Genomic DNA, 14,590 nt, shown 5'->3' on the forward strand with positions numbered 1-14,590 from the left:
TTTGTTAAACTATTTTTTCTTTGTGCATTTCTTTTTCCTTGCAATTCAATTGTCTGATTCTGATAGCTATATACACTTCACTAACTTTTTAGACACTGATATGCATTCTTTAATGATTCTCATGAGTTTTGACTTTGTTTCCCCGCGTTTTGTTCTTCTGCGTCTGGTTCAGTTTCCTTGGAGGGTGGAACATGCACCACAGTATGCATTTCGATGACTTTTGTGCCCCAGGGGCTCACAGGCTTGCCCATCTCTTTTTACAATAAATGCAAACAAACCATCAGTTAACAGACAGCTGCAACATCCTTCCAAAAGAACAACCTTTAAAAATATTGTTTACTTGTCTGAACACAAGATATCCTCCTACCCTTCAAAATAAGTGACTGACTGATGGGTAGGCAAAAGCATTTGCTTTGACAGAAACAGACTGACATCAGTTTTCATGTTCTCTGCTGTCTGAACAGTATCAAGCTGATCAGATTTGTAATTCTCCTGAAGCACATCAAACCAAGCAAAAAAACTGCAGTCCTTTCTTACACTGGACTTGATGATTTGTCCAATGTAAGTTTGTGAGTAACAAATTCAACTATGATAAAAATCCATTGTATAAACTGCTTTTTACAACTCCTAAAATATAGAAATCATCTAGCTTCTTACAACAACTTCATTTGGCAAGAAGATGAGCACAGATCAGAAGACATCTGCAACTTACCCAATTGTCATTTGCGCTCTAACTTTTTTTACTTTTTTAAATTGGCTGTTGCAGAATGCTAGCTCTGACCAAATAGTTAGCCAAGAAGGCATCAGGCAATAATATTCAATAAAATACATGAGTTTATATCCAAGTACAACTGGCAACCACTGACCCTACAAATGGCTTTTCTTATGCAGCTAATTACAGTAGCTTTTATAGTAGGGAGGAAAAAGTTGAAGAGTCTGCATCTAATCTTGCAAGAAAGATGACCGCAACAACTGTATGCCTCAACTATTTTTGCAGTCACATGCAATTTGAGATCACATGATTAGGTACATTATCCAACCCAATTCCCAAAATCAACAGAAAACATATACAACTGATTTATATGCATGTTGGATAAGGCCCCAGCTAGACTTTAATGGCCAAGACTGTAATACAGGTTGTGCTGAAGTACCTTACTATTCTCTTTCCAGAAAAGTGGAGCATTTTAAAGTAAAGATCTGGCTGAGGACATAAAACCCATCTGGCAAAACCTTACAACATTTAGATTTGCAGAGAGCTACTGATTACATTTTCTTATGCTGTTCATGCATAGGCCTCTTCTTGGTTTTGATACTTGTCAGATCTATCGCATAGTATAAGACAGAGCCTCTGCATCTTTTCCAGACTTTATACTCCACTGACACAGAATTTTTCAACATAGGTATTTTAACTGAGAATAGCTCAATTCCGAAAACTATAATTTAAAATACATGTTATTTTAATATTTTAAAAATACTTCTGTTTTATTCTTCTTTATGAAAGTAAAAATTCATCTCCACATACACTTAAAATGATAGAAAATTAGATTGCCCTTCTCTCAGGAAGCCATTTCAAAATAATATAGAACAGATTCGTAAAACCTGTTTAACCCAGTCTGTTTTCTACTGTGCCTGAAGTACTATATGTGCTACACATGAAAGACTCATTAAGGAGAGCTTTTTCTACTGTCTCATTAAATAAGCCTCAGTGCATAAAATGACATGCAACATAGGTATTTGAGACACTCCATATTAGGAAAATTACCAAACTCCTTAAAAACTTAAGAAACCCTCAAATAGTCTACAACCCTTTATGCATTTGATATCTCAAATAGTAAAACCTAAAAATCTTAATAGTTTGCTTTAGTTGTTTTTCTAGTATATCTAAAGAAAGAGGTATGATCTCATGGTCTGAGTATGAAACTGGAAATGAAAATGTCTTACATAATGATTTGCCAAACCACATGACAGGAACTAACCAAATTGTATCAGTCTTCCCCCAGTACAATGGAGATCAATTAATTTACACTGAATTGATGAAATCTATTCAGTTAACAAAGAATACATGAGACATTTGGATTCTGGGAGTGAGTTTTAGAGAGCAGTAAAGTACATGTTTAGCTACATGGTAAAACCAATTGAAATGGCACTGCTAGTTACTGAGAAATTCATGACTTCAGAATTTTTACTACTGGACAATTTATCTAGTCTTGCTAGAGAAAGGTATCAGGTAAAATAGAAACCAAAGGACATTAATAATTATAAGTATCCAATTCTCCCTAGGCAAACAGAACTTGCACAACTTAATTTGTAGAAATTATGTATATAATCTGTAAAATTATACTGAAGTAAAACACAGGCTAGTGATAAAAAAATTTATAAGCTGGCCAAGGCCACTGACCAATCAAAAAAAAAAAAAAAAAAAAAGCTAAAGGTAGGTAAATTTTAATAGGGAGTTATAACTTACCAGCTTCTCAAATGACAGATTTGACAGAAGTCTTGAGAGACAGAAGACTGAAGTCTGTATATATACTGCTCTGACAGTTTAATTGAATCAAGATATCTAAAGATGCACAGACAGTAAAACCAGATAAAGTGCAAAAAGGAATCTGTAAACTATCAAAGAAAATATTACAATTGGCTTTACCTTAGCTTTTTAATCAATTCAAATTCTTCACTTGGCTGTTTTTATACATTTTAGAATAAAAACTAACATTCAAAAAGACACTTCTAAGTTTTTTCAGGCCCTAAGTGACATGAACGTTTTCTTTAAATCAACAGTCTAGCGTTTATAGTCAAATAAATGGAGAAGGGAAAGTTAGCAGATGAACACCTAGGGGATATTAAGTATATGCTGTCCTCACATATTCAAATCCGTGTTTGCTATGCTTTTTGTAGAAATATCTTCATACAAGCTTTCAAAGCAATATTAATCATGCTTTCCAGCAGGCCATTATGAAAAACCACTACCACGAGAGATAAAAACCAAAACATTGAATAACAAAGATTGCAAAACAGAGTCTAACTAGAAGACTATTATTTTAACATGATTTCTTCCCAATCTGTCATGCTTGCCATGCAATTATCACAATTAACTCCACATTCCTTGGAAAAAGTTATCAATACATAAATGTCAAAAAATTATCAATTCTTAATATATGAATTGCCTTCTCCTTCTTGCAAGAGGATGGCTACTTCTGGCGTTTTTTGCAGAAAAGCTTTAACGTTGTTTGCCATATTAGTCCTTTTATCTTCCGTCAGCATCTGCAGTCAACTACTGCTTTGGTCAAAGAGTCCAGTGTTTTCTTTTAATTTTATTTTAAGAGAGGAGGCACAAACTCAGAGAAAAGAGTTGTAAGTCCTGCAGTTTCAAATTCCTTTTGTAGCTCATCCAGTGTTGAATATTCTTTGACTTCAAACGTCTGAAACCTAAATTGTAAAAGGGAAACTCATGAATATGCCTAGATTTGTCAGAATGTAATTATCGATTCTGTTACTTTTCTATCCACAACAGTACTAAATTATACCTTTTATGCTGTGACTGTACTTTTGTCTCATACAGTACACTAATCATTTTCTCTTTGCATTTCTTTCCGCTTGAGTCCACATCTACCTTAGAAGTTTTCTGAAGAATCAAGTACTCCTAAATGACATAAAAGAACAAAATATTAAATGTCACCTAGTATCTTTGAAGTTTAGCAAAATGCAGAAATCTGTACGAAACATACAGATTTTTTTCAGAACATAGCAATCAAACTTTGAAAGTGCCCGTCCCAAAAAGCGCATGACTGTTTCTATTCATCAGCTTGAAGTTAAGCACAGTCTTAAGTGATCTAGAGAACATGAGTTTGAAAAGCCAAAACTTTCTCCTCCAATATCACCACAAAAACCTGCCTAATGCGCACTGGGAGTTCATAAACACAGACAAGAAGTTCAAAGCCCAGGCGTGCACTAGGAGCACCATGGTGTCTAAGTCAAGGAGAGACAGTTAGTAATAAGCTAGAAATATGTCTGTTAGTAATTTCTCATCACAAATTTTCTGTTTTCTGGGGCATTTGGTAAATACAGGAGACTGAACCTAGGCATATTACAGTCAGGAAACACAGGAAATACAGGGGTATAATTACAGTGGGAAGCAAAGCAATACAGGCCACAGGTCTACAGACATCATTGGTTTCTTTCTCATAGAATACTTTTTTTTTCTTAAATACAGAATAAAGTTGTTGGGCCTTCCTACTTTCCTAATGATCAATCTGCTTCCAAAATTGTTAATCTTAGAAAAACACACACAAAATATTCAGACACATAGGTTTCAGTGGTAAATCAATAGAACTAGTCAACATTCATTGTTCCTGCACCTTAATGTTGCTCCTGTCACCCTGAAGAAGAATCAATATTATCTTGCCGATGAACATCAGTCTTCCAGTCAGCCTTAGATCTGAAGCCCATTTTTCCACAGTTTTGACGTATTTTGCCTTTGCTCTCATGTGATCTAAATGCAAAAGGAGCATCCAGATACCATCCTCTGTACTTGTTCCTTTTGACAAAGTATTTTTTTCATTGCAAACTGTTGCTGATTCCTTAATGACATATTTAAGATGCTGCTGTATCCAAAGAATCAGATCGTGTACCATGGGTTCAGAAAGATGCTTCTTTGCTTGTTCAAGTAATTTATCTTTCACGTCCATACACTGGGCCCTTGTAAGCTGCTCTGAGTTAACAGAAATATCTGGTAGAGTTGATGGATAATTGACAGGTAAATGAAATAACAGCTTTAAAAGTACATCTGTATCCAGCAGTTCTTTCACGCTGATTTGAATTCTAAATGTGATTCCATGCGTCTCTGGAAAGTATCAAAAAATAAACATTAATAGTTTGCTTGAAGTTGAAATACATATTAAGTCATGTTATTTTCTTTAACAATTCAACTCAAATGACTGCCATTCTATATAAAATAAGGGGTGTGGGGTTTTTTACAGGGTGGGGGGTTGCAACCAATGGCTCAAGCTATACTTGCAGGGAATCCTGAAATGAAACACTTCTATATCATACTAGAAGGAAAGTCATTAACACATTCTAAAAACTATTCACACCTTTTGGCTCTTTCAAAGTCTAGACAAGCCAGTAATAAAGAATTATCTCTCTTAGAAACACATAAGTCAGCTTCTACAGCTCAATAGCAGCAGCAAGGACAACTGAAAATAGAGACTTTTCTGGATGGACTCAGCACTACCCTAACTTTGCTCCTAGAGAAATCTGTAAGACTTCTAGCATCAACACCAGAGCAAGGCAAATAGACTTCTACTGAGTATTTTTTAAGACAACCATTCAAAAGCAGTTCCACACTAAAGAGAGACTTGGAAAGAAAAAAGTCAGATTCTTTGTCCCCTACAACTTTCAGAGAAAATATGCTTAATTCTTTTCTGCCAACTTCTCTACATTTACAACAGTTGGACTGACATAACGAAGACACCTCTGTTGTACATCTGACCCTAGATACTACATACATACATATATATGCATATACTTACATAAATGTATGTGTATATATCTGCGTATCTACTCAAAACCTGTTGTTGGTCTACTTCAGAATATAATTATTTTCAGAGTGAAAAGGATACACACAGTATGTAGCAGGAAGGGCAAAAGACCACATCCTCCTGATAAATCACATAATCAAAGATGCTGAATATGAAAGCTACGTACAGTAATTCCTGCAATAAAACCTTCTTGACTAAAACACGTTGCATAGAAAAACAATACAAAACTTCATAAAGCAAAAAGCGGGGACAAAGACCTATCCTACTTTTGCTCCTCTGCCACGAAGAAATAGGGGATCAGGTAAAAGATGATCTTCTTCAGATGTTCTCTGCTTCACCCCTTTGATGCATTCTAAACACTTCACCTCTTTTATGCATTTTAAACACTTCACCCCTTTTCTTTAAAAAATTGCTAAAACGTCAGGTTGATAAATTCTATGAGGGCAGGAGAAGCCAGATTTGAAAGGTAGATTAGAGCAGAGCTGAGTTTCAGAGGAGCTCTTTTAAAGTGACTTGCCGCCTTCTCCCCCTACCTTACCTTATCTTCCTTTACATGACAGTCAGTTGAATTATGTTTGATTAGTATTGCTGATGCCACTAACCAACCTCAGTACTCTCTATGATTTTATATTTGAACCCTACCATGTAAGTGAAAGAACCTAAAAGTGACTTGGACAGACAGAAGCACTTTAGAGAGCTTAGCGAAGGGCTTGTTTCCAAACCTCCTTCCTGGGTCATACAAAGAACTCTCTAGGTCAGAGCAGTCACAAAATAAAATAAGCAAACCCTCCAAACCCAGTAATCAAACTCTAGCATTACTATAAAGAAGTCTCCAAACACCCACAAACCATCACTACCTAAACAGAGTCAAATCCAGTGCTGAAAGTAGTGGACGCAAATCCAGTGAATTAAATGAAATTACACCCAACCACACCTATACCTACAGGCACTATGTGTTAAAGCCTCGTTCCCTGCCAACAGGAGTTGGTCTCCAGTCTTCTAAGACCCTATGAAAGGTTCCATACTATTTTTAAGGCAAGTTTATTCCTCAGAAACACACCAGCCTTAGAAGAGACTCCAGTCTCCACAGCATCCATCTGGCAGCGTGCAGCCCTCACTCACAGGCAGTAGCTATGCAGGAGGACCTCAATCCTTCCCATTCCAATCTCTGTCTTCTGCTGCCCTGACAAACATTTCTTACTGGGCACCAGCAATGATAGCTCCTCTGCCATTACGCTAGGCTCAGTACACATAACCACAGACACAAGAAGAAAAGCCTGCACTGCACCTCCTGGGACCCCCAGCACTCTCTTGGCCGCCATGGAGGGTCTCCGCACACACCTGAGCATCGCACCGCACACAGACAGTGCCTGCTGACCCACCTCCTTCCAGCTGCCCCTTACACAGGGCAGCCCCACCAGGTACGCAGCCAGCTGAAAGCAAGCTGCATTTGGCTGAACGGTATTCACATTATTATGCCCATGAATCACTTTATTTTAAATTATGTTGCCAAGAAGTTTTAAAACGCACAGCTTATAAGTGACTTGAAGAATACTACTCTATTGCCAGCTTAATTACAGTGACAGAAAAACATGTTACCTTTCTGATAAACCTCCTAGGATTTTTTCACTAGCTTGTCATAACAGATCTTACCAACTCAGAAGTAACTGAGGGATAAACAGACAGGCCAACCTGGCCCCTTCGGCAAGGGCCTCCTGCTGCAGTGATCATACTCTTAAGCCTGCAACAATCTCACACCTTTCCCTGTGATGATGAACTAATGCGAAGGAAGCAGCGCAGCCTTGCATCCCAAGGTGTATCACCCTGAGCCATCGCGAAAAGCCCAGCTGTGCTCATTTACATCTGCTTCAGACTTACTTTTAAAAAAGAGAATTGGTTCAAAACGTTTGCGGGGCTACAGCCTCTAAAGTTTATTTAAACATTCCAGCATCCATTTTCTGCACCAGCGCTGCAGACGGCTGGGAGAACAAAGAGCAAACCACCGTTGCCCTGCGTAACAAGGCTCTAAAGAAATATTTCCTTTGTTTGCACGTGCTACAAGGTCTGAGTTGTCTTCACAGCAAAATAGTGATTATTTTTGAAATAAAAGGTTGGGTATGACTGTTCTGCTGGCATTTAATGTGCTAATGGGACTAAATTCAATACATTTTAACTCATTTTCCCCCATAGCTGCATGCTTATCAGTATATTTAGCTCTAGCATACTTCACATTTTTTCTTATGTTCCATGTCAACCAGACAGATATCCCCCTCCTCTCCTGCCCAAAGGCATTTTATGCAACACATGCAGTCTATTTTTAAATTCAGAAAATGGCACCTACTAACGTACAAGATTAGAATATATAAATATATTTTTATAGCAAGCTTGGTGAGCAAAGCAGAAGAGAACAGATTAACAAGTAAATTACGGATTTCTAGCTGTAACGCTAATCTTTGTAAATAGATATGTAAGGTAAAAAAGATATGCTGTAAATACTTTATTTAAATTCATCAACACATTGGTTTTGATAAAAACATATTCTACATTCTGAATACTTCATTGTTAAATTCCAGAAAGCCAAAGTTTTTAGCATACCAAGAGACCTGCAAAAGCATTTTCTTACATGCCTCAAAACCATAAAACCCTAATGGCCTCCTTTTTGATCCTGTGGATCTACACGCAAATTACTCTTAATGTATTAGAGATAGCATAACATAACAGTCTTACTGGAAGTTACTTCTGTGCACCGTTTGCAATGACAATTTATATGGTTTGAAGAGATAAAGAAAATGTAAGCTAATGAATACAGCAAAAGTTAATTGTATACAAACTAAAGGATTCTGTAGCTCCAACGTAAGAGAGAAGTAAATTCCCAAAGTAAGAAAACTATCAATAATCACTGTTGTTAACAGTCTTTTCAATTCCAGCAGAAAACAATGGAAATCAACCAGATATGTATGATCCTAACATATCACGAACACAGCCTGGCTAAAGGTCCTGCAAGGTCACATAACATCAATATAAATATAACAGCCTGTTCCAGTTGTGCACTTGTGGCACTTCACTTCACATTCCAGGAAGGTTTCTAAGCTTTTTACGTCCTGGTGACTTATAAACACAAAATCATTTTTCTGTATATGAAGCATAGAGAAGGATGTGCGTATATTTCTCTAACAGATTTGGAGGAACACACATGCATATGCAATGTTCAGATACATTCATATTTTTTAAAATAAACATCTGTTAAGCCTGGATACTGTATTTTCAAACTATGCCTGAAATAACATTCCTGAACATTTTGACTTTAAGGAAAAAAAACCCAGTCGAAACATTTCATCAATCTTCTTTTAAAAATACAATTCTAAATACCAATCAAAAAAATAAAATGGCAAAATTACCTGCCTACACTGGAGCAAGAGGTGTGTCATGCAGATCTAGACACAAAACAATTCTGCTTTTAGATTACCCCAGTTAATTGTGCTCCATGCAGACACTAATGTCTTCATCCCTCTGAGGCTGTCTACACACAAAGTCCTCTTTTCAAATAACCACTTGCTATTCTGTGCGAATCTATTTCAACAACTATTTTCAAATAAAAGTTTGAGGTTTATTCAATTAATTTCTTAGTAACTTTTTAGTTAAAGTGAGTCACTCAAGAGCAGCCACATATAATTTCACACCAAAGCTGCACCAAGTTATTTTCACAGAATCACAGAATGGTTGAGGTTGGCAGGGACCTCTGGAGGTCATCTTGTCCAACCTCCCCGCTCAAGCAGGGCCACCTACAGCAGGCTGCCCAGAGCAATGTCCAGATGGCTTCCGAGTATCTCCAACGACGAAGATTCCACAACCTCTCCGGGCAACCTGCTCCACTGCTCAGTCACCCTCACAGTAAAAAAAAGCTTCCTTATGGATACCAGTTCTGTTGGGCTGAATACATACGCAGACAAAATCTGATGGCAGGCCACTGGATCCATTTTTAACAGCATTCGCCAGGACTTTTGCAGTCCAACCAGCAGGAAGCTGCTTGCTGTCCGTTGCTCCACTGGGGAGCTAGGCAGCACGCTGTAATAATTCCCAGGACACCAGGCACCCTATTAAATATTACAGGATAAATACCTGGTCTCATTACACTTATGAGATGCAACTGCTAATTTACCTAAATAACAGCCAGCCCACTCCCACTGCTGCCCTTCACCTACTGCAAGTTTCTGCACGCACTGCAAACACCTGGAATTAAGGAGGTCGCTAATTATAAACGAGTAGGACCCGCCAGGATTTGTCCCCTACAAAGAGACCAGCAGCAAAGACACACTGCAGAACAGGGACAGGCGAGAAGGCACCCATCTTTGGCACTGCCGCTAATACCAAGCGATTAAGCCGCTGCTGCCCCGCTGGGCAGAGCCCCCCCCCCCCCCCGTGAACGGCCTCGAAGCGACTCCTCTCACGGCCGGGCCGGGGGTAGCGCGGCCGGGGCAGGGCCGGGCCGCCGGTGCGGTGCAGCTGGAGGATCCCCGGCTGAGGCGGCGCAGCCGCCGCGCCGGGTCTCGCTTGGGCAGCGCGGCGAGAGCCTGCCGAGCGGGGCCGACCCGCGGCTCTCGGTAGAGGAGCGCGGCCGCCTTCACCTGAGACCGCCAGCACCTCGCAGGCGTCCGGCTCGCAGTAGATGGCGGCGAGAGCCGACAGCTCCTCCAGCGCCAGCTCCGACATGGCCGCGGCTGGGGGCGCGGGCTGGGGTGGCGGCGGCTCCCCCTGCCGGCGGCGGGGCCGGCCCCGCCGCCGGCAGGGGGAGCCGCCGCCACCCCGGTCCGCGCCTCAGGGAAGGTGCGGCTGGCGGCCGGACCCTTCCAGCCCTGCGGCGGCCTCGCCCAGCGCTGCCCCTCGGTTCAGGGAGGCGCGGTGAGGAGCAGCCCGGCAGCCTCCGAGGCAGCGAGCGGCAACGGGCAGCACCAGAGGCGGTGGCGGGAGCCTTTCTTTCCTCGGCGCCGAACAAAATGGCCGCCCTCTGCAGCAGGGGCGGCGGCGCCCGGCCCCCCCTCCCTGTTCCTAGGTCTACAGCTCTGCATGACAGTCTCTTGACCCACAGAAAGGAATAACCTGATCGTCCTCAGGGTGTAGACAATCAGCTGAAGCGCCGCCACACACACGCAGAAAGTTTTACTAGAATATAAATTTATGCTTCCTGTATTCAACTATTGTGGCTTCATAATCCTGTTAACAGCCATCTGACTGAGGTCGTCTACAGCCAATGGTACCATTAACTCCCAGGTATAATCATCTCAAAAGAAATATTCAGTATATTCCATTATTACAAAATCACTTCTAAAAGCAAGGGATGGATGGTTTACTTTTTCAGGAAAGCATATTATGCTATTTTTAATCCCCTAAATTCTGTTCAAATAACAAGAAACATGAGAGCGCTGAGCTGGGAATGGGGGAAATAACGTGAAGGGAAAGAAGATGGGAGCTGTCAGAAGTACTGCCAGGAAGTAGCCCATGCAGCTGTCAGAAGGCTTCGGTGGAAATCAGCCTTAAAAGTGCCTCATTCTATTATTAAGAACTTTCTTGCCCCTGGTCTTTCCCCCTTCTCCTCATCCACTTTGCATATTCCATTTTACATGTTTAAATAAAAAAGTCGATGTAAATGTCTTTTAAATTGACACTATCACAAGACATTGAGGTCCCTATGAATAAGTTACTGCACTCTGACATTTGGAAGTCATCAAATGAGACAGTATAATGTCAGCTTGATATTTTTCACACTATGAAAATATCAGCTTCATGTCAAAGATCTAAATTCCATCTTAATGTAATAAATTTTCTTGTATTCGCAGACTAGTGAAAATGCTAAATATTTAAATTTGAAATGAACTTCTACAGTTACAATCTGGCCTTCACATTCCATTATTATTAAATTGGAAGTCAAGATCTTATTTTTCCTTTTTTTTTTTTAATGATTTCTTCAAACATTGCTGTGTTTGACAGAATAACATTAGCCATATTCATTCCTCTAAATGGATGCTTTCCCATCAACACGCGGCAAATAAAGTTCAAAAAAAAATCTTGCTTTTTAGAGTCAGCCTATATTAAACCAGCTCCAGCATCCTGTCATAAATCAATATGCCCCTGACGATACCAGTATTTTCCACTTTGCCTGACAAGGCAAACAGAATGCAACCTTTCAGACATAGGTAAGATTAATCTTCCTAGTGTTATTTGCAAAAGTAGTATCCTTTGCTTTCCACTCACTATAATTATGGCCCCCATCAATTAGGTGTTGTGTCGACAACCACTAGTGATTATATATAAAACTGTGCGTTTAGACCCATTTTCCCCTAACCTGAGTGGCGAATAAGAGACGAGGAATAGACAGACATTTGGGAAAAAAAAAGTCAATTTGGAACATCCATCTACATCTTTTTACCGTCATTTCCATGCCAGCCACCCTGCCGTCCCAGCTACCGCAACTGTAAGTGGTCCTAAAAGCACATACTCTAGAAGGCATTAAAGGACCACTAGGAAGAGTCTAAAAATCACTGCAGTTCCCCATTTTGGGGTCACAAGACAAACACTAACGAGGAACCCATAACCACAGCTAAGTGTGATGGCTAACCGATGCAACACAAATCACATCCACCTTTCAGCACTGCTGTAGGATAGCTGCAGTTCCTCTATTTTCTGCTACAACAATGTTGACAGCTCTAATGCAGCCAGAATGGTATTCTTACCAGCTAGAACTGTTCTTAACTGCATTAAATAGGTATCTGAAACATCAGTGCTAAGAAAGAAGCCATTATTTCTGTAGTAACAACTGTAAGTGTTATCGCAATGGCACACGTTTTCCCAAAAGTGGCTTGTACAAAAATGGCAGAGAGAAAGCAACATGAAAACCTGTAAAAATCACTCCAAATAAGCTAAAAGGCAAAAGTTTAAAGAAAACAGGAGAAGCAACCCCTGTAATTGTGAAAAATTGTGATAAAACATGGAGATGTTTTTCCTCAGTATTCTCGAACACAGCTAGTAGAAAAGTTTTCATCTTTTTTTTTGGCCCAAAGCATGTGTTTTTTAAAGTTGGAATAAATTCATTTAACAAAAAATTTACATTGCAAATTAAAGCTGCCAAAATTTCATGGTTTGTTCTAAGGTTAAATTCAACATTTTCATGAGGTTTTGCTCTTTGGTTTTTGAAAATGAGCTAATGAATTCTCATTGATAAATAAAAAAAGTCTTCTCTAATTTGAGAAAAAAACAAATCAGAGGAAAAATCTTTTCTGTTACTTTTCCTTTTATTTTAGAAGCAAGTTTTTCAAGGATTTGTGGTCTAGCAGTGCTTTTTAAAGGCACTTGCATTTATCCTCCATGCATCAAACTGCTCTAAGTCAATTCCCTAAGACTCTTAATCTTCTGGCAGATGGAAACTCATTTTGAAAGTCTACTAATGATCAATTAAAGCATTAGCTATCTCTATAGACAGGAGGTTTATGGGGTCACAGTCTTCAGAAGCTGGAGGCAAGAGCCGCAGCATGTTAGAAAAATAGCTAAAACTTTCTGTAGTTACCACAAAATTGGCAAAACATTGGAAAACAGAAATCATGACTTAGTCTTTAATGGGGTTTTTTTGCCGTAATACGTTGAAAACAAATGTGATGGTTTCTATTTTATAAGAGAGGCCATGGTCCAAACTGAACGTCAGCAAAGGAAACTATCTATTCTTTTAAATTTTTTTAATGAAGACTAATAACAATCCCAATACTTCCAATAAATGTACATTATCCTTTGAAAATTGGATTCATTCAGACTCCAGTCATAAAAATATGAACCCATGTTGCAAATATGCAGACATGTCTTGTGAGTAGCTGCCATTGGAGTCAGTGGTTCACTGGTAAACAATGCATCATTTCACACATGCTCAAGGCCACACGTTTAGGTTTGGAGCCAAGACTAGCACTCTGCCCACAAGTTTCTATACTATTTGATGTACAAGTAGTAAGACCAAATAGATGCAACTGTCACATTCATAAAAGAATTTAAGATTCTTTCTCTAGGAGTTTGGCAAGCCATTTTTTCTTGAAGGACATGCACATAAAAGTGCTTAACCATCTAACGCAAACTAAAAAGGATGCTTTTTACAAAATGACATACCTAGTATGACCATAGGTTCCTATTGTTACTATCATTGCTGAGAGAATCAATACTTACTTGATTCACTGCATATAGATCTTTGCCTGCAATTTACCTTGTCCAAAGTAAGACAGAATAATAAATAGAACACATTTTCTTTCCGTGAGAGTAAAAATGGATGGAGTTCCCTATTAAAAATTTGTAGAAAACTAGCAACGCTGTGTGTTTTTAAAAAGAACATATGTAAAGATAGTTGTGGGTAGGGAAGGGTGTGATACTGAAGACATAAGCACAGCTAGCATTATGAGTAGTATATTCTGTCCTCAAAATAAGTTCAGCTTCCACATCAAGTACATCTGTTTGTGGAACCTTACTACATGGATTTTCCTCCAGGTGTAAGCAAAGGGAGACAAAGGATTAAAATTATATTTAATTTAGTAAACGTTGGGGACAGATCTCTTTAAAAAGTAAAGGAGTGGTGTTTTTGAAAGGGGCATTTCTACCCTCTATGAAAACCACAACATTAGTAAGAGTCCAAAAACTAGGCAGTGCTCCTTAGTTTATCAGTTCCCTTCATTTTTAGCTGCTAAGCTACAGCAACGTTAGTATCTGTGCCTCCATCTTTTGAACTTTGGCACATTAGCTATTATTCCCCCACACTTTGACACAAGAGTTGAATGAACAAAATGGGAGTGCATAAGACGACAGACTATTTATGATCATTTTCAAAGCACCAAGAGATCCTTTGCCACTCTCACACCCTTTGGAGGCAGAACAATATTCATCATCATATTTTAGACTTTAAATAATTATTTACAGAGCACATTAAAGTCCTGATAGTAAATACATTACGTAAACATTAGGCAGCATTGTTGTCCCATTTCACACTAAATTAGCATACCTCTTTCACCTCATAATTCAAAAACGTTAAT

General features: G+C 39.2%; 1 protein-coding gene across 2 annotated transcripts; it reads right to left on the reverse strand.

Annotated features, from left to right (window-relative positions):
• Positions 1-3,054: 3,054 nt before the first annotated feature.
• RWDD3 (RWD domain containing 3) lies at positions 3,055-10,247 on the reverse strand. 2 transcript variants are annotated; one of them, XM_050901169.1, is made up of 4 exons: positions 10,163-10,247; positions 4,356-4,840; positions 3,525-3,640; positions 3,055-3,426 (listed from the first exon to the last, which is right to left on the reverse strand). In XM_050901169.1, exons 1-4 carry the CDS (start codon positions 10,245-10,247, stop codon positions 3,312-3,314), a joined length of 801 nt encoding a protein of 266 aa, XP_050757126.1. In that variant the 3' UTR covers positions 3,055-3,311. The 2 variants fall into 2 exon arrangements, with proteins under 2 accessions (XP_050757126.1, XP_050757127.1); XM_050901170.1 differs by lacking the exon at positions 3,055-3,426 and having other exon boundaries at positions 3,546-3,640; positions 4,403-4,840.
• Positions 10,248-14,590: the final 4,343 nt, after the last annotated feature.

The sequence above is a fragment of the Gymnogyps californianus genome, chromosome 8 (genome assembly GCF_018139145.2).
Source record: "Gymnogyps californianus isolate 813 chromosome 8, ASM1813914v2, whole genome shotgun sequence".
NCBI classification, from domain to species: Eukaryota; Metazoa; Chordata; class Aves; order Accipitriformes; family Cathartidae; genus Gymnogyps; species Gymnogyps californianus.